Here is a 23,134-nt window from a genome sequence, read left to right as displayed (position 1 = left end):
TTCTTCAACAACGTTATTTATAACCTTGAAACTCTTTGTGCCACGTTAGTAAATTGTTATGATTGACACTTCTGTTTAGTGTTCTTTCTATAGCTAATCCAGTTTGATAGGCAAATAGCCAGAGTGTCTGCTGGAATGGCTGTGTGTGTCCAACTTTTAACAGGGAAGCGTTTTAAGTTATTGTTATACCACATTGCTTGGTATGCCTTTCTACTTTCTTACCCTCCAATGACTTCTAATACCTATCAATTTACTGTCTTTTATTTAAATTTTTTTTCCAGCTTTATTGAGATATGATTGATGTATAGCATCGTGTAAGTGTAAGGTGTACACCCTGCTGATTTGATGCAGTTATATGTTACAAACTGATTACCAGCACCGTAGCAATAGCTAACACCTCTAGCCTGTCCTATAATGACCGTTTCTTTTTTGTGGTGAGAACATTTAAGATTTACTCTCAGCAACATGCAAGTGTATGATACGGGGTCATTAGCTGTAATCCCCATGCTCTACATTAGATCCCCAGACCTTGTTATACTCATAACTGTAAGTTTATACTCTGGCAGAAGCTCCCCATTTGCCCCCAGCCCCAGCCCTTGGTAATCGGTAATCACACACTCTGTTTTTTTAGGTTTGGCTTTTCAAATTTTCACATATAAGTGATATATAGTATTTGTCTTTTTCTGACTTAGCATAATGCCCTCCTTGGGATTCATCCAAGTTGTTGCAAATGGCTTTTTCGTGGGTGAATAATATTCCAACGTATATATACACCATATCTTTATCTGTTCGTCTGTTGGTGGACATTTAAGTAGTTTCCATATCTTCACTATTGTGAATAATGCTGCAGTGGACATGGAGGTTCATATATCTCTTTGAGAGAGTGATTTAGTTTCCTTTGGATAGATGTCCAGAAGTAGAATTGCTAGATCACATGGTAGTTCTGTTTTTAACTTTTTGAGGAAACTCCATACTGTTGTCTGTGGTGGCTGCACCAGTTTATATTCCCACCAACAGAGCACAAGGGTTCCCTTTTTCTTTTTTCTTTAAAAAAAATTTTTTTTTTTTTTTTGGGGCGCCTTGGTGGCGCAGTCGGTTAAGCGTCCGACTTCAGCCAGGTCACGATCTCGCGGTCCGCGAGTTCGAGCCCCGCGTCGGGCTCTGGGCTGATGGCTCAGAGCCTGGAGCCTGTTTCCGATTCTGTGTCTCCCTCTCTCTCTACCCCTCCCCCGTTCATGCTCTGTCTCTCTCTGTCTCAAAAATAAATAAACATTAAAAAAAATAAATAAATAAATAAAAATAAAAAAAATTTTTTTTTATATTTATTTATTTTTGAGAGTAAGAGTGACAGCATGAGTGGGGAAGAGGCAGAGAGAGAGTGAGACACAGAATCCGAAGCAGGCTCCAGGCTCTGAGCTGTCAGCACAGAGCCTGACGCGGGGCTCAAACCCACAAACCACGAGATCATGACCTGAGCTGAAGTCGGCCACTCAACCAACTGAGCCATCCAGGCACTCCAAAGGTTCCCTTTTTCTCCACATCCTTGTTGTCTCTTGTCTTTTTTTTTTTTTTTTTTTTTTTTTAAGTAGGCTCCACACCCAGCATGGAGCCCGACGTGGGGCTTGAACTCACTACCCTGAGATCAAAACCTCAGGTGATGGTCTTGCAGTTTGTGGGTTTGAGCCCACATCGGACTCTGCTGTCAGTGTGGAGCCTGTTTGGGATTCCTTCTCTCTCTCTCCCACCCTCTCTCTCCCTCCCTCGCTCCCTCCCCCCCCCCCCCCCCCCCCCCCAAAAAAAAGACCTACGCTGAGATCAAGAGTTGGACACTTAACCGACTGAGCCACTCGGATGCTCCTTGTTGTCTCTTGTCTTTTTTGATGCAGCCATTGTGACGGATGTGAGGTGATAGCACATTGTGGTTCTGATGTGTACTTCCCTGATGATGAGTGATAGAACATGTTTTCATGTGTCTGTTGGGCATTTATGTGTCTTTGGAATGTATTGTCTTTACAGAGAAGTGTATTCTCACTTTAACCGTCAGGGCAAATGGTATGACTGCCATCATGGGGGTAGGTAGCTTGGGTTTTGCCTTTTGGCCAGAATCCTCAGTCTTCTCATAGGTGTGAGGACTTTCCAACTCAGTCTCCTCTCTGACAAGAACGGGGTCTCCATGAAAACTGATCACAAATAGTACAGAGTCTGTCAGTCCCCTGAAGAGCAGTTTACAAAGAAAACCGATACTTCGTAAAACAGAGGTTCTTATTAATCCATAAGAACCATTAATTACTATGTCATCTAAGTCTCATTTTATCCCCAGGCTTATCACTTCTCAGCCTTTTGGCTGAGATCAAGTGAAGTCTCATTTTATCCCCAGGCTTTATTAGAATGCTTCTTTCAACTAGAAAGACATCTTTGTTGTGGGACACAACTAGTTGTGGGACATCTCCAACACTTAGCACTAGGCTGGCTCTTCTGGCCTTTTGGCCTCTGCTTTCTGTCCACTTAAAGCCAGGTGTCCTTACAGTATTTCATGGAACTGCTAGCCAAGAAATTATTCCGGTAGCTGACTTCCCTCACAGATTTGTGAAATAATCCCTTAGAGATTTCATGGAATTCCAAAATCTTCTGTTTTAAGTAGCCTCAAGGGTTCAAGTTCTGGCTTTGAGAACCATAGAGAACTCTTTTATTGTTGGGTTGTTCCTGATTGAGAGAGACTGTGATTTAAATGATTTTTCTGGAATCTGTGCTCTTGCTTCACAAATTATAAAAAGGGTTTTCACCTGTTTTATTAAACGCCAAACACTTCCTCATCCTGTGTGAACAATACCTTATAGAGGTCTGTGTATATTGAAATTTGAATGTAAACAGTTCCTTTGTAACCACGTCTCTGTAGCTAGCTGTGGTGTAGACGTGAGAGTTACAAAAAGTGACTTTGTTCAGGCTGGAAATTTTTACCAAGTTCAGGACTTTATCAAGAACAAATCATTGTAGCCCACATCTAAACAGAGAATTTGACTTGGTTTTAAAACAGAAATGTAAAGTGTTTTCATGTGTGGTAGTATATAACATTATGTCCCTTTATACTGTATCTGTTTTTCCCCCCTTTGTTTCCTGTATTTGTAAGAAGAATCTTTTATATGTAGACACTCCTGTTTCCAAAACTAGAATGGCATTTCTTTCCCAGTTTGGCTTTTAGTGTCTGCAAAAGGAAGGAAGGAAGGAAAGGAGGGAGGGAAAGAGGCAGAGTGGAAGGAGGGGGAAAAGAAAGGAGGAGTTAGGTTCCTCTATAGTCCCTTGCACCTGTAACATTGTTAGGCCTGTGCCTTCTTTGTTACTGAAAGTGACCGCCGTGTGTCTTTTATACTAAAACAGGCAGCCTTTAACAAAGTACAGTAGTGACTCTGGACAGCTCCTATTTATGTAGATATTTAAACAGTGTGACTTGATGATACTGGTTTACATTGAATTGGGGAACTCTTTGGGAACGAACTACAATCCGGGATCCAGGAACAAACGCTTTGGAGAGAAACCCCAGTGAGAGCAGTTGGCTTGGTCACCGAGCAGGGCTGGCTGAACTGCTGGTTTCTATCGCGCTGTCAGACAGATTGCTATTGGCTGCTGAGGAGAAAAAGGAAGTAGCATTTTGCTCTGAAACAGGCTAATTAGGAGAGAATTCAAGCTCCCTCCTAGGGTTTCCATGACCTGGCCGCTGAGCAGGGGAGTATCTTCAGAACTGCAGCTGGATGGGAGGGAGGGCCTACTGAGGTGTGGTGGGCGAAGTTCCACATGCTGGACTGAACCGCCCTGTATTTTCAGTAAGAGTCCCCAGAGCATGTCACGTAAGCTTATTCTCTTCGTGACCTGAGATTTGTCAGTTTCTGCAGGCCTGGGATCAGGTTCTCTGCATCTGATCAAATCAGCTATTAGATACTCAAGAGTGACCAAAAAAAAAAAAAAAAAAAAATTAACAACACTGATTGTTTAACAAGCACATCGGAGCTGAAGCATCCAAATTGAGAGAGAGCTTGCCCTTCTCAGTTGTCCCCAGGGAGGCTGTGCACATCTCCCAGCAATGTCACTATTGCTCAAGATGTTTTTGGCATTTTTCTTTCAAGCATACATTTAGAATCGATCGCATAGGCTGCTCTATCGACAGATCTTTATCTTCAGAAGGATGAAGTGGCTAACTAAATATTCTAAAATATGCAAAAGTTGTTGTGAGTCCTGCCTGGCAGATAGTGTAGGCAAGTGATCAGGTAGGCAGTTCCAGTTTGGGTTAAAAATGAGATCTGATGTTTCCACGTGGTCTAACTTTGGGTTCTTAAAGCAGTTTTTGAAGAGGTATTTCAAAACTATTTTGAACAGGAGAAGCATCATTGAAATGTTTCTGGGTATGGCTGCTTTGATGATACGTTTATTCAAATGTATACATTCTGATTATGTATTTTGTAAGGTCTAAGTATCCTCTAGTTTTAAGACTATCAAATTTTTTCAAAATAGCATGAATGGCCACTTGAAGCTTACTTGCTGTGGTCAGGGTACCCAGTAGAAATGAAACTGTTCAGAAAGAGCAAGTGAGCCACCAGATAGAATGGGATGTGGGGATAACTGCGTGAGAATTGCCTTGCAAGGTATAACCTTCTGCTGAACTTCCCACTCGAAGTTCTTCTGTGAAAAGGGAATAGCAATAATCAAGTCATACTGTCCACATCGTGGGATGGAGGTATGGCATGGGAGGCACAAATCATGGTGCATTGTGTGTAGTAGTGTTCAGTACCTGTGAGCCATTTGCATCGTGCTGCTGTGACAGTGATTGCTTGCCTGGGAGAGAGGAGGACTGGACAAGTAAGGGATAGGGTGATGTGTGGGAAAAGAAAAGTACTGAGAGTAGAAAAGACCTATAGCCTCCCTTCAGTTTTTAAAGTTCTCCACACCAAACCTGTTTCGTCATACTCCAGTGACACTTTACCCTGGATACATGTCATGATTGACAAGCAGAATTTTTCTGATTTTCAGCTGTCCCTGAAAGTTTTAGTTCTTTATCGGGGCCCTGTTCATATTCTGTATACACACACACACACACACACACACACACACACACACAAACCCCAACTGAAAAACAAACCAATAACCTCAACGTCCTCAAAAATACAGTGTTGAAGCTTTGGCTGTCACGTTGTGAAAAGCAGTTGTATTATGTTCCCGGCCAGCATGGTTTTTGTACATTTAAAAACTGCAGGTCTTGGGGTGCCTGGGTGGCTCAGTCGGTTGGGCGTCCGACTTCAGCTCAGGTCACGATCTCGCGGTCCGTGAGTTCGAGCCCCGCGTCGGGCTCTGGGCTGATGGCTCAGAGCCTGGAGCCTGTTTCCGATTCTGTGTCTCCCTCTCTCTCTGCCCCTCCCCCGTTCATGCTCTGTCTCTCTCTGTCCCAAAAATAAATAAACGTTAAAAAAAAAAATTTAAAAACTGCAGGTCTTATCTTACCCTATGTTTCCTCTTCAACAGATGAGGACGAGGATGGTGATCGAATTACAGTGAGAAGTGATGAAGAAATGGAGGCAATGCTGTCATATGTAAGTATACTACAAATGAGGACTGTTTTTTAAAACATTAATGTAGTTGAGGATTCTGCTTCTTGGCATGGGGAAGGTCTGAAAGTAAATCACAGTTACCATAACATTTTTATGTATGATATACAGGGTTTTCAAGGATTTCCTTACGTGAAAGTTAAGGATGTTCTTTTCAAAAGACACTTACTGATCATATCATGAACATTAAGAATAATGCATCTTAATGACTTTTGCATTAGGTATGGTGCAGACTAAATGGACTATCAATTTCCTGTATTTTTTATGCAGTACTTAAAGTAACGGCTCATTAAAAATGAACCCCTGGGCTCTAAAAAATTTTTCAAAATCTACTTTCAACTGGAGATCTCTTTCACCCTTCCAAACAGACTATGGTTATAATGTAGCTGCAGGCTTGGTATGGATACACGGTTTAAAAATGTATTCTCAGTTATTTTATGCGCTAAAATAACTCTTCCTCCCTCCCTCTTTCTTCCACCCCAGAACGAATAGGGTTACTTACTGACTCAAAGTGATTTGAATATATACTGAATGACTTTTATGTTTCAAATTTCAGTGAACATTTGCATTAGTGTTTGTCTCAGGACTGAAGTAGATAAACAAGAGAAAAGGGTATATTTCTAAAACTTTAATACTCAGCTTGACAAACCCTGCTATGATGAAGGGGCATTGCTTTTCTGAGCCCTGATTTATGCTGTCTTCTTATTTTGTTTTATTTCCTCTTACTCATTTTTTTCTATTTTATCTGAATTTGTAATCTGTTTACAAAACCTTCTCTAGTGGCCTGGTGGAAAGAGCACTGGACCCAAAGTCAGGAGACCACTGCTCTTCTCTGGCTTGCTGGCCTTAGGCAAATCACTTAACCTTTCTGTGCTATAGTTGCCTCATCTGTCAATTGTGGATAATAATACTTGTCCTTTCTACTGCACAGGGTCATTGTAATGATCAAATGGGATAATAGATGTGAAAGCCCTTTGGAAAGTTAAAAGTTCTATACAAATGCAAAGTAGTATTCTGGTGGAAATGATGGAGTCAGGGCCCTTGCTGGTCAGTGAGACTCTAATCTTAGCCAGCAGTGAGGCTGTAGGTTTTTGATGGACCTCAACTTCAACCAGGATATTGTTTCATTGTGATGAAAACTGTAAAATATCTGTATGGGTTTCCGCCAATAGTTTTAATTTAGGGTAGGAGGAAAGAGAACAAGAAGGATGGCATGATTAACAGAGCGTTGCATTCAGACCAGCACAGAGTAGGAAAAGTCAATTTCCCATTGACTTCCCATTAACTTATTTGAGAGTCTTTGTGCACTGAGAATTTAGAGTAGGGCTCATCAGTACCTTGAAGGGCAGAGTAGGGTTGTCTGCTGAAATGTCTAGCAGTGGTATTGATAGATTGGCTAACTCTCCTGAGAATGTGACATGCTTATATTTAGAAAACACACACGTACAGATGGGTTCTAGTTTTTTCACATACATCCATTGCAGAGAGTACATTACTGACATCAGTGTACTTTTATTATGTCTCTGACATAACCACACGCAAAGGTGTGCTTTCAAAAGCATTCTTTTGGGAAGATCTGACAAATTGTGCTTTGTGAGAAATGTTACTGCATGTGACCACAGTGATGATAATCATTTCTGTTTCTAAGTGCCTACTATATATATACTAGATGCCTAACGTATTTTATTTTCTTTGGTTTTAATAATGACTCTGTGAGGTAGATACTATAATCCCTACGTTTTAGCTGAGGAAGCCATGGTTAAGAAGTATGCCCAAGGTCTTAGAGCTAGCGTGAATGTGAATGTGGAATTTAAGTCCAGCCTCTCCTTATGCGAAAGCTCATGCTATGGAAGGTGTTTCATGCTGTTTCTGTCCCATCCACCTCCTTGCACATTAGTGTGGGAATCTTTCTGTCATCCTCGTTACTAAATTCTGAATGATTTGTGTGTAGGGCGTACCTTAGTTGAGCTATCTGTAGTATATATTCCTTTTGATTTATGCTTATTTTTTCAAATGCAGTATTTATTTTTGTGTTGTAGGAAAATATTAGAGTTATGTAACTGTCCTTAAACTTAAAAGTTTCTGAGATTTCTTTAGAGCCACTTTTTAGTCTGAAAGAAATCATCCAGCTCATTGACCTCCAAATCTGTGGATTTCGTGAATGAATCAATTTTTATTTTCTCATTGGAGGGCAGACACTGGCATTGTAACCTTTTATTTTGCCAAATAAACACATTAACAAAATAAACTAATAAAAATTGCCTACTGTTAACCATCATTTTACTAGCAAATAGAGTCATTTAAAGGTTAGAAATGGTGGGCAATGAATAATCTCAAAAGTAAAGATGACCATTAAAGTGAGTCAATTTAGGGGCACCTGGCTGGCTCAGTTGGGGGAGTGTGCTTGTGGGTTCAAGCCCTACGTTGGGTGTAGAGATTACTTAAAAATAAAATAAGATACAATAAAATACAATAAGATAAAATAAAATTAAATTAAAATAAAATAAAATATAAAGTGAGTAAATTTAGTTTTAGGTAAAACGCATTACATTTTTTTTTCTTCTTATTTTTTTAAATTGAAGTATAGTCAGCACACAATGTTATATTAGTTTCAGGTGTACAACATAGTGAATTGATACTCTTCTTTATTATTTTTCTTAATTTTTTAACGCTTATTTATATTTCAGGGATAGAACATGAGCAGGGAAGGGTTAGAGAGAGGAGGAGCCACAGAATCTGAAGCAGGCTCCAGGCTCTGAGCTCTCAGCACAGAGCCCGACGCGGGGCTCAAACTTTCTAGCCATGAGATCCTGACCTGAGACGCTTAACTGACTGAGCCACCCAGGTGCCTCAGTATTCTTTTTTTTAAATAAATGCTTATTCAGTTTTGAGAGAGACAGAGAGTGGGGAGGGGCAAAGGAAGAGGGGGACAGAGGACCCAAAGTGGGATCCGCACTGACAGCAGCACGTCCCTTGCGGGCCTCGAACTCATGAACTGTGTGATCATGACCTGAGCTGAAGTCGGATGCTCAACTGCCTGAGCCACTTAGGTGCCCCAATAGTCTTTACTTTTAGTGGATGGCGAAGACGTTTTTATGAACTGGCAGTGGCCCGTGCATTGTGGTCTGGCTGATCAGGTCCAGGTTTTCTCATTAATTCACTTAAATTTATAGCTGGCAATCTGAAGTCCTCAAAGAATTTTAACTTATGTTCTTGTCTTCTGATTCTAGGTGTTTGAGCAAAATCTTTTTAAATGAAAATGAAAATATCCCCGAGAGAGATAATAAGCTTTAAGTCATTTAAAGCCTAAATGGATTTCCTTTTCCTCTTATCTATTGAGATAGCCCTACCATCCTGTACGCTTTATGTGTTCTGTTTATGTAGAGTTGGGCCCTGAATAAACATTTCAAAAGTAGAGAGTAGGGGAGACTCTTCCTCAAAAAGCACACAAAACATTGGTTGGCTGCCATTTTGATCTGTCTTGGTTCTTATGATTGAAATTCCTTTGGGTTCCAGTTTGTCCTAAGGAGAACCATTTGGGCCTAATGTCACAATAGATTTTGGTTGAGGGGCGCCTGGATGGCTCAGTCGGTTGGGCGTTGGGCTTCGGCTCAGGTCATGATCTCACAGTGTAGGTTTAAGCCTCGCATCCGGCTCTGCGTAGACAGTGGAGCCTGCTTCGTGTTCTGTGTCTCCCTCTCCCTCTCTGCCCCTCCCCCGCTCATGCTCTGGCTCGCTCTCTCTCTCTCTCTCTCTCTCTCTCTCTCTCTCAAAGCTATATAAACATTTAAAAAATTTAAAAAAAAAAGATTTTGGTTGATAGTCCTCAGTCTCTGATCTGTGAGGAAAAACTTGCATGGTCTCTACTCTTTCGGTTCATTTTGACCCTGAAAAAATTTTTGAATCCAGGATCTGGGTGGTGGCATAGAGGAGATACTGAGAGATGAGCACATATTTACTGTAAAGCGCAGCTTAGTTTTTCTTGTCAAATTTAATAAATTTTCAGTCCCCTTAGTATTTCTTTAAAATCCATAGAGGCGGGGCGCCTGGGTGGCGCAGTCGGTTAAGCGTCCGACTTCAGCCAGGTCACGATCTCGTGGTCCGTGAGTTCGAGCCCCGCGTCGGGCTCTGGGCTGATGGCTCAGAGCCTGGAGCCTGTTTCCGATTCTGTGTCTCCCTCTCTCTCTGCCCCTCCCCCGTTCATGCTCTGTCTCTCTCTGTCCCAAAAATAAACAAACGTTGAAAAAAAAGATTTTAAAAAAAAAAAAAATAAAAAAAATAAAATCCATAGAGGGAAAACAAAAGTAGAGACACGTTTACCAGAAATCCCTTAATCATTCTTTTTCACTGATTACAAAGGGTAAATGAATAAACAGCTTGGATCTCTGAATAGAATTAAAAAGAAAATTTGCAATGTCTGGGTTGGAACTTGCAAAATTACTTTCTTCTCCCTTGAATGCAGGCATTTTCTGGCTTTGGGCCAACAGAAGCATAAGTTTTTATCAGTAATTTAAATAGATTTTCGTATTAGACCTGAAAATGTTGCCTTTTTAATTGAAAACTTATCAATTATTTAAATTGCTAGCAGCCTTAGGCTGTTAATTTTATGTGTGCCATAATAATGGCATACAGTGGTTTTTGATACATGTGACACAGGGTATCGCATCTTGGTAAGGATTTGTCATGACAATAAGTTGTCGTGTGCTGTTAAATAATAACCAACATATTAAACCCAAGTCTGTTGTCACACATTAGTACCGTTTTATGTAAGTTATTTAGAAGTTGTATTCTTTTCTTCATTAGATATATTTTTAAGAGATAATGAGAAGAAAACAAAGCTATAATAAATTGTCTTTTAAGAAAATGTAAAGTAATTTGGTCTCCAAGGAGATATTTAATGTATTGAGAGAATCCAGCAGCCAAGTGTTATTACAGCACCATTGTGATCGCTCTCTGCGTTTTGTTATGAGTTTGTGTTAATCAACAATCTGTTTTTATAGCGTAGTTTCTTGTAAGTTATGTTGTTAGAATATTCCACTTCTGGGATCATGGCTTTTCCTCTGACACTATTGTATCTTTTTAATCCCTCCATAAAGTATTTTTTTAATTAGAATCTGAAATGCTTTATTAGGAAAAAAAGTACACCCAACCTACATATTCTGAAAACTAAATACCTGATCATTGCCAATTATTTAAAGGACCTTGTTAAATATTCCCTTACTATGGTTTCCTGTTGTTGTTGTTGTTGTTGATGTTCTTGTTTCCCCCTCTCATTTTCTGGGAAGATTAAAGACGGAATGTTGCTTCTCTCCTTCCGTCTTTTTGTATTCGTTGTCTGGCAGAGCTGGCTTCATTTCCTTTCAGCATCAAACAACAGTGCTGGGCCTTGTGTATTGATTCATGTGAAGCTTTATCTATCACTGAGACCTGGTTATAGGAGGGGGTTATTTTAAAGTTAACCTCTGCTTTTGGGTGACCTTTCATTAAGAAACCCAGCAGTACATCTTGCGTTTGTAAATGGATTCATACTTGTTTCTGCTAAATCCTGGGTCTGGCACAGGATTTATTACACCCGGTTCTCTCGATACCGAGAGGCTTGTATGAGTGGAGCACGGTATTAACAAGAGTAATTTTCTTCATTTTGCCCATTCTCTCTCTTTATACCATTTTTCCACGTTGCCAGAAGAGTATGGGACAAGTTTAACTGTAATGCCTCCCATTATGCAGAGACCTTGTGTTTTAGTGGAGTGTAAGTATTCCCTTTGGTATACTTGACCATAGTGTACCTTTTTAGATGTTGGGTACCATGAGGGAAAATACTCCTTGACCTCTGTAGCACCTTGTAAATTGGGATATGATTAGCTTTATCCAAGTATATATAATTTGGAGATTGCCTCTAAAATCATGCAGTTACCCAAGTAGAGTTGGAAGGAAGGGAGCCTTAGAAGTCTTGTCCAACTGCTTCATTTTGTAGATAAGGAAAATGAGGCCCACAGAGGTCAGATTCAGTTGGAGGTCAAGTTGCCAGTGAATGGGAAGACTCTCAGTGTCTTTACTCCTGGTGGTTTGAAATGATGTTTTTATTTTGGCGTCTATTGAGGTCCTGCTGAGGAAGCTTTGCAAATACTTCTTTTTTCCTGATATCAAAAAAGAATGCTGTTTACTGGAATGTTAGTGTGCCTGAGTTTGAATAGGAATGTAGAAAATACTTTGTGGGCTTTTGAAATTTTAAAGATTTCGTCCTTATCTATAGGCTGAGTTTTACCACAAAATTTGTTGCCCACTTAGGAGTTGAACATTTAACAGCATCAAGGCCTTTGCTGTTGGGAAGTTTTCTTCAAAGACCAAGAGGTTGGAAGCTCATTTTCCACCTGGTGCATTTCAATATGCTCCATGTTAAGTAGGCTCTGCTTTGAACTTTGTACCAGCAAAATCAGCTGAGTCTTCAGTGAGTGGCTGGCTCCCTACAAGTGTGGCTCACCCACACAACGGTCGTGCAGCGTGTTCTCCTGAGAGGGTGGGGAAGTGGTACAAACAGTGAGCGAGCTGAACCAAAGGAAATAAATACATAGTTTTGGAAATTACTCTTTTTTTCTTAACTTAAAAAATGACATTCTCTAAGCTGTATAGTATCTTGTTTTCTCATCCTAGTCAAAGAATAAAACTTTTGTTCAGAGGCAGATTATTTTAACTCCCTTCTCTGTGTTGCTTGGGACATGCGGATGCCTGTGAAATAGTGACAAACATGCGGTAGCTGCTTATTTAGCTCCGTTAGCCCCTGTTGTGAAATATCTTGGGGCATCTTTGCTTGTGAGGAACAGAAGCATACTGGAGTTTTCATCAGAACAAGGGGCTTATGTGGCTCTGGAAGCAAAGGAAATCTCCAGCCAGCACAAGCAGGCCTCAACGGGGGTGCCACCAGGGCACTCTGGGGTGCTTTGGACCACCAGTGTTTTGTCATTAGCATGGCTTTAGTTCATCTCCGTGGAGGGCTCAGCGTAGGCTATGGGCTGTCTGGTTCCTCTGGGGTCCCGTGTCCAGGCAGTTGGCGCGAGGCAGTAGAGACGTGCGATACCTCAGTTAGCCCCTTGAGGGGGCTCTGGCTTGGAGCTTGTCTTCAAAGGAGATGTGGGCTGCAGGGGAATGATGGACCTCTAGCAGTCGGACTGCCTTGGGGCATACCCAGTTGACTAGGCCCTTGTTGGCAGCTCTTAAGGAACCTCTGTTCTCTTAGGGCCATTCTTACGGAAACAAGAGGGATATTTTCTACATATATCTGAAACATCAATGTAAATATGCTACAACACAGTAGGGTTAGAGTGATTCAATAAATTATCAATCTAGGCAATGTGTCCAAAAAGGTATAAATTTAAGTAATAGAAAATTTCAAAACAAGTTGCTTCTTTCTATGTTTCTCTGTTACTGTTACTTATTATATGTTCTTTACTCATTCCCACCTGCCTTTTTATTTATTCTTTTTTTTTTTTTATTTTGAAAGAGGGAGAGCGAGCACACACACGAGTGCACAAGTGGGGGAAGTGTAGAAGGAGAGGGAGGACCCCCCGATGCGGGGCTCAATCTCATGACTGTGAGATCATGACCTGAGCTGAAATCAAGAGTCGGGTGCTTAACAGACTTAAACAGTCAGGCGCCCCTATTGATTCATTTTTTAATGGAAGTTGAGGGACACCTGGGTGGCTCAGTAGGTTAAGTGTCCAACTGTTAGTTTTGGCTCAGGTCATGATCTCATGGTTCGTGAGGTTGGGTCCCATGCCGGGCTCTGTGCTGACAGTGCGGAGCCTGGTTGGGATTCTCTCTCTCCCCTCTCTCTGCCCCTCCTCACCTCGTGTGCTGTCTGTCTGTCTCTCTCTCTCTCTCTCTCTCTTTTAAAATAAATGAACTTTAAAAAAGTAATAGAAGTTGAGCAGTAGGCTGGATCTTTATCAAGCATTCTTGGAAATGGATGGCTAAATAAAGTGTGAGAGAATGTCACATTTGGCCTGCTCCCTGCATGGCCTGATGATCCTGTTTTAAATTTTTTTTTTTACGTTTATTCATTTTCGAAAGACAGAGAGACAGAGCATGAGCAGGAGTGGGACAGAGAGAAAGGGGGACACAGAATCTGAAGCAGGCTCCAGGCTCTGAGCTGTCAGCACAGAGCCCGACACGGGGCTTGAACTCACAAACCGTGAGATCATGACCTGAGCTGAAGTCGGATGCTCAACCGACTGAGCCACCCAGGCGCCCCTGATGATCCTGTTTTAAGTCGCAGATTCCCTTATCTGTGGGGGATAAGATCCAGGATCCCCTCCCCCCCACCCCATGCAGGCCTGTGACTGTGGATAGTACCAAGCCCTATATATATCATGTCTTTTCTTTTTTTAAAATTTTTTTTTTTTCAACGTTTATTTATTTTGGGACAGAGAGAGACAGAGCATGAACGGGGGAGGGGCAGAGAGAGAGGGAGACACAGAATCGGAAACAGGCTCCAGGCTCTGAGCCATCAGCCCAGAGCCTGACGCGGGGCTCGAACTCCCGGACCGCGAGATCGTGACCTGGCTGAAGTCGGACGCTTAACCGACTGCGCCACCCAGGCGCCCCTATCATGTCTTTTCTATACATACATATCTGTGGTAAAGTTTCATTTAAAATTAGGCACAGCAGGTGATTCACAACAATAACTAATAATAAAATAGAACAGTTACAACAATATACTACAGTGAAAGTCATGTGAATGTGGTCTCTCTCTCTCAAAATACCTGATTGTACTATACTCACACTTCTTGTGATGCCAAGAGTTGATAAAATGCCTACATGATGGGATGAAGTGAGGTGAATGACGTAGGCGTTGTGACCTAGTGTTAGCTTACTATTGACCTTCTGACAGTATGTCAGAAAGAGGATCATTTGTTTCCGGACTGCCTTTGACCACAGGTAACTGAAACCATGGAAAGTGAAACCACAGATGAGGGGGGACTATGGTATTTAAACTTCTTCTTTAGAAGTGCAGCAGAATTGCTGCAGCCTAGAAATCAGATGAAAGGTTAGTGTAGACACTGCCCCATGCTAACCATGTGGATGACTCTGAAAGCTCCATCCAGGAGGTTCCTACAAGTTTTGGACCCATTGCTGAATACAAATTTAAACTCCTTCTGCCAACACACATTACCTTAAACTTAGCCAAGTTGAAGTTCATCTGCCATCGTCTATCCAAACCTCTGTTAAGACCATCTGGGGCTCCCTAATGTCCTTTACGGTTTTACTATTCAAAACAAACAGTGTTATCATTAAGTGTGGCCAACTTACTGTCTTTTTCACTTCCAAATCATTAATAAATGCATCCATCCAATAACATTAGCCTATAAATAGGCCCCGGAGTTGTTCCCTGTTGACCTTTTCACTGTAAGACTTTTCATTGTGATTTTCTTTCTCATCATCTAATCTGTCCGCGACCATGTGGGGACCCTTGGTCTAGAGTCCAAGGAAGAGCGTGTGTACGTTGTAGTACCTCAAGGCAGGGGCAGTGAGTTATTGAGAAGTGGGGGGATCTGAAGCCAGATCCGTAAATGCAGTTATTAATTTGGTATTCAACATAGATTAGTTTTATATGTTATTTTTGACTGCTGGAGCAATTGTGTGCTTCCTAAGAGGTCAGCGTCCATAGAAGGAAAGCCTCTCAATGTAAAGTATAAGAAATAACCAAAAGAAAGTGTAACTGAGGACGCACTAAGTAGTGTTCTAATTGAATTTGTATCCATTTAACAGAGTTCAGGTTGTTGGGCTCTTCACTGGGAAAACTAATAAATTAACTATGGACTGCAAATAGTTGGTTAGTTTATTGATTATTGCTGTAATTACTGACTGAGCTACCTATAATGGGGTATGCTTGCAGTATTGACTGAACAGGAATGTGAAAATTTTATCATTAGTAGGAAAAAACCAGCATACTTATTCCTCATAGGTTGAAACACTGTACTGTTACAAGGTATGTTAAGGAGAGGTTTAGGAAACTGTTCTGTCACGTGTATAGAAGAATAATGTATAAACCTGATTTGATGCGATTTGATATCTAAGACTTGCCACCGAGTAAGTTAGGAGGTATGAGCAATGAAACTAGCTGCCACGTCTCTATCAGCTTCTGTCTGCCTCCTTCCCGTAAACATTTGTGGAGCACTCTTATGTGTAAGGCACAGTGCTGGGCACTGTACAGCATCACTTCTTAGGTTTTTAGGGACACAGGCCTATTTGAAAATGTGAGGGAAGTTGTTTATTCTCTTCCCAGAAAATTGACACAATGCAATGTTTCACATATAATTTCAGGAATTTGAAGGCTCTCCTAAGGCCCATATAGACTCCAGTTTAATACCTCTGCAAGATACAAGAGAAGAGGTATTACAAGACACTAAAATACACAAGACAGGGCCCCTGCCCATGATTGACTTCCAGAAGAAAAATAGACATGATTCTTTATAATACCCTTTTAATTATTTTATTATTTATAGTACTGTAGTAATGGAGGGAAAGGGAGGGGCAGTGACTCAGCCTTGATAAGCAGTTAGTTAAATCTACCTCTGTACTTGGTCTAACAGTGATCTTGTTTAGGGGTTTCTATGTTACCCTATTGTTATGAACGCTTCTCTTCTATGTACTGTTGCCTGGAAGTGGGAGATTCATAGCCCTGTGCCCTATTTCAAGATTCTTTTCAAGTACTTTATAGAAGGTTTCCCATATACTGCTTCCTTTGATTTGATCTTCTTAATTCCTTTACGAGGTGAGCAAGGCAGGTATTGTCCTATTTTTATAGCTGAGGCTACTGACGCACATAGTGGGTGCCTTTCTTAAGGTCACACAACCAGTAAACGTAGAGCTAGGACCTGAGATCACTCACTGATTTGCTCACTTATTTGTAAAGCCAGTTTTAAAAAAAAAAATTTTTTTTAATGTTTATTTATTTTTGAGACAGAGAGAGACAGAGCATGAATGGGGGAGGATCAGAGAGAGAGGGAGACACAGAATCCGAAACAGGCTCCAGGCTCTGAGCGGTCAGCACAGAGCCTGATGCGGGGCTTGAACTCACGCGCTGTGAGATCATGACCTGAGCCAAAGTCGGCTGCTCAACCGACTGAGCCACCCAGGCGCCCCTGTACAGCCAGTTTTATACTATAAATACTTATGGGATAGCAGCTATGTGGCCAAGTGCTATGCTAGGTGGTGCAGGTACAGTGAACATATAGTTCATTCCTTCAAGGAGCCCATGGTCCATTCAGGGAGATTAACAAAAAAGCCAACAGTGTTCAATGTGGGAGGATATGAAAACTCATAATTGCCAGGGAGAGTGATAAGTGCTCTAATATGCTTAAGTGTTAGGTGCTCTGTGAGCACAAGAAGGAGCACCTGGTGTAGCTTTGGGGACAGAGGAGGCTATTTGAAGAAGGTGGTGTCTGGATGGAGTAAGCTGGGACAAAGGGACAGGGAAGAGAGAACAGTGTGTCAAAGGCTCAGGTGTAAGGGCAGCTGGTGCATTCAGGAGGAGCTACCTGGGATTCAGTGTAGAACAGACAGGGAGGCAGGAAGGGTATGACATGAGATTGGGAAAGAAGGTGGCCTAGACTGGAGGGCCCAACCTTGGGGAATTGAGAAGCTAGGAAGATGTAGAGTTAATAAAACTGGTGTTGATTAAGTATGGGGAAGAAGGAAAGAGAGGTGGTCTGGTTTACCTGCAGCTATCTGGCTTGGGAAACTAGGTCATTGTGATGTCATTGACCGAGACAGGGAGCCCAGGTGGTGGAAGATGGGTCTAGGGCACGAGGGAGGGTGTGAAAGGTAGAGACCTGTTGAATTTGAGAGGCCTCTGGATAACCAGTTTGGTATGTTCCGAATCTTAGGAGAGAGATTTGGGCTGGAAATAAAGATTTGTGATTCATCAGCTCCTAATTAGTCTCAATGACTCCTCTGGTAATTGAAACCTTTGAAGTGGCTGAAGTTAACTCAAGGAGAGTATAAAATAAGAAGAGAAGGTTGATGAAAAACCGTGGGGAGCTCCAGCATTTAAAGGAGGGGAGGAGAAAGAACCACTTACAGGAGACTGAGTTGAGTGGGCAGAGAGGGAGGAGGAAAACCAGAGGGGGTGCAGAGGAGGGAGGGAGAGGTCACCCGTCAGCGCGGTGCCACGTGTCCCCTGTGTGTGAAAAGATCGGTGACATGGCTGAACCCAAACAGGGTGTAACTAAAGAAGCCACTCTCCCCACCAGCTCAGCAGTCTGCCCAATAGCCCAATTTCTTTAAATGTTTTGAGGTATGAGAAATAAGAGGTAACTTACCTTTGGACTCTTAAATAGTAAACGTACATTTTATGTTCTGAGTACACGAAAGAAGTATTTTTGTTGCTGTTGTTCACTGATAAACCTTTTGTTTCATCTATGAACGATACTCCCAGAATAGGATAGGGTTGTGAGAAATTAAATGAATAAACAGAAATAGCTAGTATTGAGCCTAGTACACAGTAGGTGGTCTATAAGTGGTTGTGTATGTGTGCGTATCTCCCTATGTCTCTGTGTCTCTTTTAATAGAGAACTTGTGCCTTGTAAAATGAAACAGTGCTGTTTCGGAACTCAAGTTTTTTATATGGCAGATTTCCATGAAGACAAAAAATGTTGTAATTATTGACTGAATTGTGCTGTTGGAATTAGAATTAGGTTCATAACAAATAGCAACACTGTTTGATAAACTTGCAAACAAAACAAGCCAAGAATTGTACTTGCTATCCCCTCGTTGAATCTGGCCCTCTGTTTCAAATTAATTAGATTTTTGGATAACTGTGCTAAACTTTGTCACATCCTTATTAAAATTGTTTAAGGATTTTGAGGAGCATCTCAGAGGGACGCAAACTAATCTGAGTCTGGTACTGGAGATTCCATTAGCAATCACAAAACTGATTAATCTTTTACTCCGTTAGCTTATTGATTATTGCTGCAATTACTGCATGTAACAGATTCTGCCAGGAACACCAGCAGAAAACACGTTTTATGACTGCTGCTGAGGTACTCAGTCTGAGCACGATATTTTGTACTTTTTACACATAACTGTTTTTGTATTTTTAACTGGGAACACTTCTATTCAGAAAGTGCTGTTGTTTCAATGGTAAGAGGTTCACTTTTTAATTTCTCAAACACCAAGAATACATTACAGTTGGCAAAGTGCCTTCAGAAATTTCTCTTGCTGCTGTTTCATTTGGAACTTCACGGCCATCCTGTATGATGGACCAGCTATCTTTACTCTCATTTGGAGGAAACAAGGGTTAGGTAGCAGAATCAGGATTAGACCCTATTTCAGTCAGTAAATATTTATTGAACACCTGCTGTATGCAGCTCTGTGTTAGGGATAATAGGAGCCAGGATAGGATTATAAAGATTACGTTTAGGAAGTTATTTGGATAGCTTCAGATTATGCCCCCATTAATGTTAAAATGGTCACTGTTACTTTGCTGTCCAAGCCATGTTAAGTATCTTGGCATAGGGGCACTTGGGTGGCTCAGTTGGTTAAGCTTCTGACTTCAGTTCAGGTCATGATCTCACAGCTTGTGAGTTGGAGCCCCCGCATCGGGCTCTGTGCTGACAGCTCAGAGCCAGGAGCCTGCTTCGGATTCTGTGTCTCCCTCTCTCTCTCTGCCCCTCCTCCGCTTGCACTGTCTCTCTCTCAAAAATAAATAAAGATTTAAAAAAATTTTTTAAGTATCTTGGCATGTAAGATTTTGCTTTTTATTTGTTTGGGTTTTTTTCTTCAGTTTGGTTTGGACTGTTAGAAGTCATTGCTTATTTTATCACTATTGAGAACAAAATTGGAAAGGCTCTCTTTAAAAGGAGAGTATCTAAAAACACTGAGAGATTGCCTGGATCTGGAAACCCCTTGCTCCCCAGCTTCAGTGCTAGCCCGTCTGCCCCTCAAGTGAGTCTCCTGGCACTCCTCTGGCTGTGTAGCACCTTCATAATCCGAGGGGCGGCGACTATTTCCTTGCCCAGCTTATGTGCTGGGGAATGGCCACTCCCCACATCGGGGCCCTGTGAGTCCCCCAAGTGCCTTGCTCATCTCACGGGGCAGCACAGGCGCACACACGGCCTGTCAGGACTGCTCTGGGCCGGGAGGTACGCGTGGCCCCGTGCCATATCTTCGTCCCTTCGAGAACGCTCGGTATGCGGCAGCCTGAGCTCTTAGGCCTGGTGCCTCTTTGCCAGCCCCACCCTGGCCCTCACAGAGCCTGCTCCTCAGAGTTGCTTGTCTGGAGTGAGCCCAAGCCATGGGTTTAATTACCACCCTTTACGGTGCTGAATTGCTTTGCTGTATGGATCACAAGATTCTCTGTTAATACAAACAGAGATCAAACCCAGTATTTCAGCAGGAAAAAAAATGTCCCTTGGATTTGGAAGAACTGTGGAAAACAAAAAGCAAATGCTAACTACTTGCTTTACAGATACTGGCAAGTGGCACACTTAATATCATTACTGTGACTGTGTTAAAGGTAGCATAAAGAGATGGTTATACGTGGCCGAAAAATTTGTGCAATGGTTATAAACGTATGTATAGTTTGCCAGTTGATTTGGCACAGGTCTGAAATGAAAGGGAAACCAAATTTATTTATTTATTTTAGGAGGCAAATAAATAAAGTTGGAAAACAGGTCAATTTCATGCATGCAAGGTTTTATAGTAGGAAAAAATGCATTGCACCTGTTCTGACCCTTTACATTTGAGGTTATTTGTTTTCAAACTTGACCCCAAGCACCAGTTTCAGACAACTCTATAATTAATTTGTTAGACAAAGCATAAAGATATTTTATTCGTTTTGATTTCTAGGACTGTAGTGAAGTAGTAACTGAAATTACTAACCTATTGTACATAGCAGTTAATTAAAGAAAAGCATTAACTATAGGAGAACACCGCCACTGCTGTTGTCTTGTATCAGTATAAAAAGGCAGTAATTTTTTTGACAGCCACTGATTGGAAAGTTGCTTGCAGCCTTCCAGAACCAAGGGGGTACATGCTGTGGATCAATAACCGGCAAATTTCCCATTAAAAAGAATACCTGAGCAATGTTCCAAATAGCCACTGGCATCTTAATTTTCCATGGAAACCTCAAATACTTGTGTGCCGAGGACAAGTCATTTTTGGACAATTTTTCCAGACTACTTGTTAACAGTTATTGCTGTCCCAAAAGGTTGACAGCCTACATGATTGATATTTCATTTACTTGTCATCACTGTTTGAGTAATGGCGAGCGGTTTATTTCTGTGGTTTTAAGGAATATAGTCTCCTGAATGACATTCGCCTTGGTATGTATTCCAGAGCGTGTGTCACACATGTTTATGCCGTGTGTATCTAGGCTTCTACGTCCACAGAAGGAGAGGATCAGTTTCCTTTATAGTTTGAAAGCCCTTGGAGAGGAGGATGCACTTGTATCAGCCCACAGCTATCAAAAATTCACTTCACTTTGTTTGTTTTCAGGACAAAGAGACTTAGATTGTTAACTTGTGATTCCCAAGATGATGTAGAATCACATAATTCCCTTTATTTTGTAAAAAAACAAAAACAGAAACAAAACCCTTGATTTTGTAATGATTTTAACGTACGTAAAAGCACTAGGAAGATGTGTGTCTGTGTCTTCTAAAGAAGACTTTTTTGGAATGTCAGCAAGTAATGATTATCAAGGAAGAATTTCTCCCAAATGTGGCAGTTACATAACGTGTATGTGGTTTGAATATAGAAACGGCAAGAATGAAAGGAGAGTTCTGCTCTGTGTGTGACAACCCACAAAACACAAAATCAGTTGTTTTCATCGTTGACATTTTCTACTTTGTTATTTGTCACGTGGTAAAAGAAGTGAGGGCACAGAAGCCGTCTCCAAGTTCGGTGGACATAAGCTCACCAATTAGCAAATTAAGGAAAATGGGAATCAGACCATAATATAACCTGGTGAATGAATTTGTGTTTATGAAAGAGTGTGAAAGCTTTTTCACTTGGAACTTTATGTTTTGTGCCCAGAATTTTAAAGTGAAATTTGATCTGTGCTGAAGTGTTTAAAAGACTGAAGCATGAAAGGTATGTTTGCTTAAAACTGAGCTACCTTTCTGTCATATTAATCCTGTCATCTTTGGATAGGTCATACCTTGTTTGCTTTTTCCACAGTCTATGATTTAGATTCCTGTCGTATGTACATTTTTAACACAAATATGTATAATGTTTGATCTGCCGGGCACACAGGTCCAGGCTAGGTGGGGAGTGTCTTCATTTTGCTTTGCAAAAACCCAGAGAAAAGAACAAGAAGCAATTTGAGAAGTTTCCACTGAAAAGCTTTTTGAGTCATTTTTAATACATGTCATTTTCAAAATATTTCTTGAAATCAAATAGTAAATTCTTAATCAACATTTTTACTTTTAAAAACAAACGACAGAGTGGAGGATAGCATCATACTGGACTTTCAATGCTGAATATAGTCATTTTTATGTGCAAATAGGACAAAGTATTCTCAAGGCTGATATGTATGTACCAGCAATTTACAAAAGTACTATGAATTAAACAACCCATAAGTGTCTGTTCCAGTATTCATACATTACTGAGTAATCTCTTTCTATAATCTCTTTGCAGTATTATTCCACAGTAATGGAACAGCAAGTAAATGGACAGTTAATAGAGCCTCTGCAGATATTTCCAAGAGGTAATGTTGAACAAATTCTAATCAACAATGATTATTTCAGTAAACTGTTTCATCAACAGTTATGTTTTCCAAAGGTTTAAATGCACATAACATGATGTTTAGCTCTTAATTTGAAAAAACAAAAGAAGTATTCATTATCGTGGGGATTGCAGGCTATATTATAGTTATGGCAGATAAAATATCTAATTTACTAGAGTAAATTAAACTAACTAGATTGTTTTTTGTTTTTGAAGTACGTACTTACATTCGCTTAAAGAACTCTTTGGGGGTCCACATGGTTTCTAAACCAAGGCAAATGAATGACTTTAATTTCGGATATTTATAAATTGTGGCTCATGATGGTAGCCAAAGCTGCTGTTGAGGAGAAAGCTTTCATCTAGTGCAGAAGCAAAGATGTACTGTGGGGTTTTAGGAGAGAAATTTTGATAATGTTTAGTCCTTGGTTTTTTGGGGTGACATTTTCCAAATAATGGAAAATCTTCATAAATAGGAATTTAATTGTCAAGTCTCCAAAAAATATTAGCTGATGAGAGTAAGTTTTGGTGTATCACTAAGTCAATTAATATTCCTTTTTTTCTTTTAGATTGGCAGTACTAGCCGCCTATCTGATATGATTGATCAACTGTATATTAATGTTTCCTCAAAATTCGAAAAATAGTAGAGGCGCCTCAGTGGCTCAGCCGGTTGAGCATCCAACTTTGGCTCGGGTCTCACGGTTCATGAGTTTGAGCCCCACATTGATTGGGCTCAGGGCTGACGGTGGGGAGCCTGCTTGGGATTCTCTTTCTTTCCCTCTCTGCCCCTCCCCCACTTGCACACATGCACGCTCGTGTGCATG

The 23,134-nt window shown here is 41.0% G+C and overlaps 1 protein-coding gene across 6 annotated transcripts in view; it reads left to right on the top strand.

Moving 5' to 3' along the window:
* MAP2K5 (mitogen-activated protein kinase kinase 5) overlaps positions 1-23,134 on the top strand; it is a 273,345-nt gene that overhangs the window by 17,729 nt on the left and 232,482 nt on the right. For all 6 annotated transcript variants that reach the window (XM_030317858.1, XM_030317856.1, XM_030317857.1 and 3 more), the window contains 2 exons: positions 5,509-5,576; positions 22,227-22,296. In XM_030317858.1, coding sequence (XP_030173718.1) covers positions 5,509-5,576; positions 22,227-22,296 — 138 coding nt within the window. The remainder of the gene's footprint in view (positions 1-5,508; positions 5,577-22,226; positions 22,297-23,134) is intronic.

Source organism: Lynx canadensis, chromosome B3 (assembly GCF_007474595.2).
Source record: "Lynx canadensis isolate LIC74 chromosome B3, mLynCan4.pri.v2, whole genome shotgun sequence".
Lineage (NCBI taxonomy): Eukaryota > Metazoa > Chordata > Mammalia > Carnivora > Felidae > Lynx > Lynx canadensis.
Note: the sequence above shows the minus strand (reverse complement) of the source record. Positions and strands in the feature narration are given on the sequence as shown.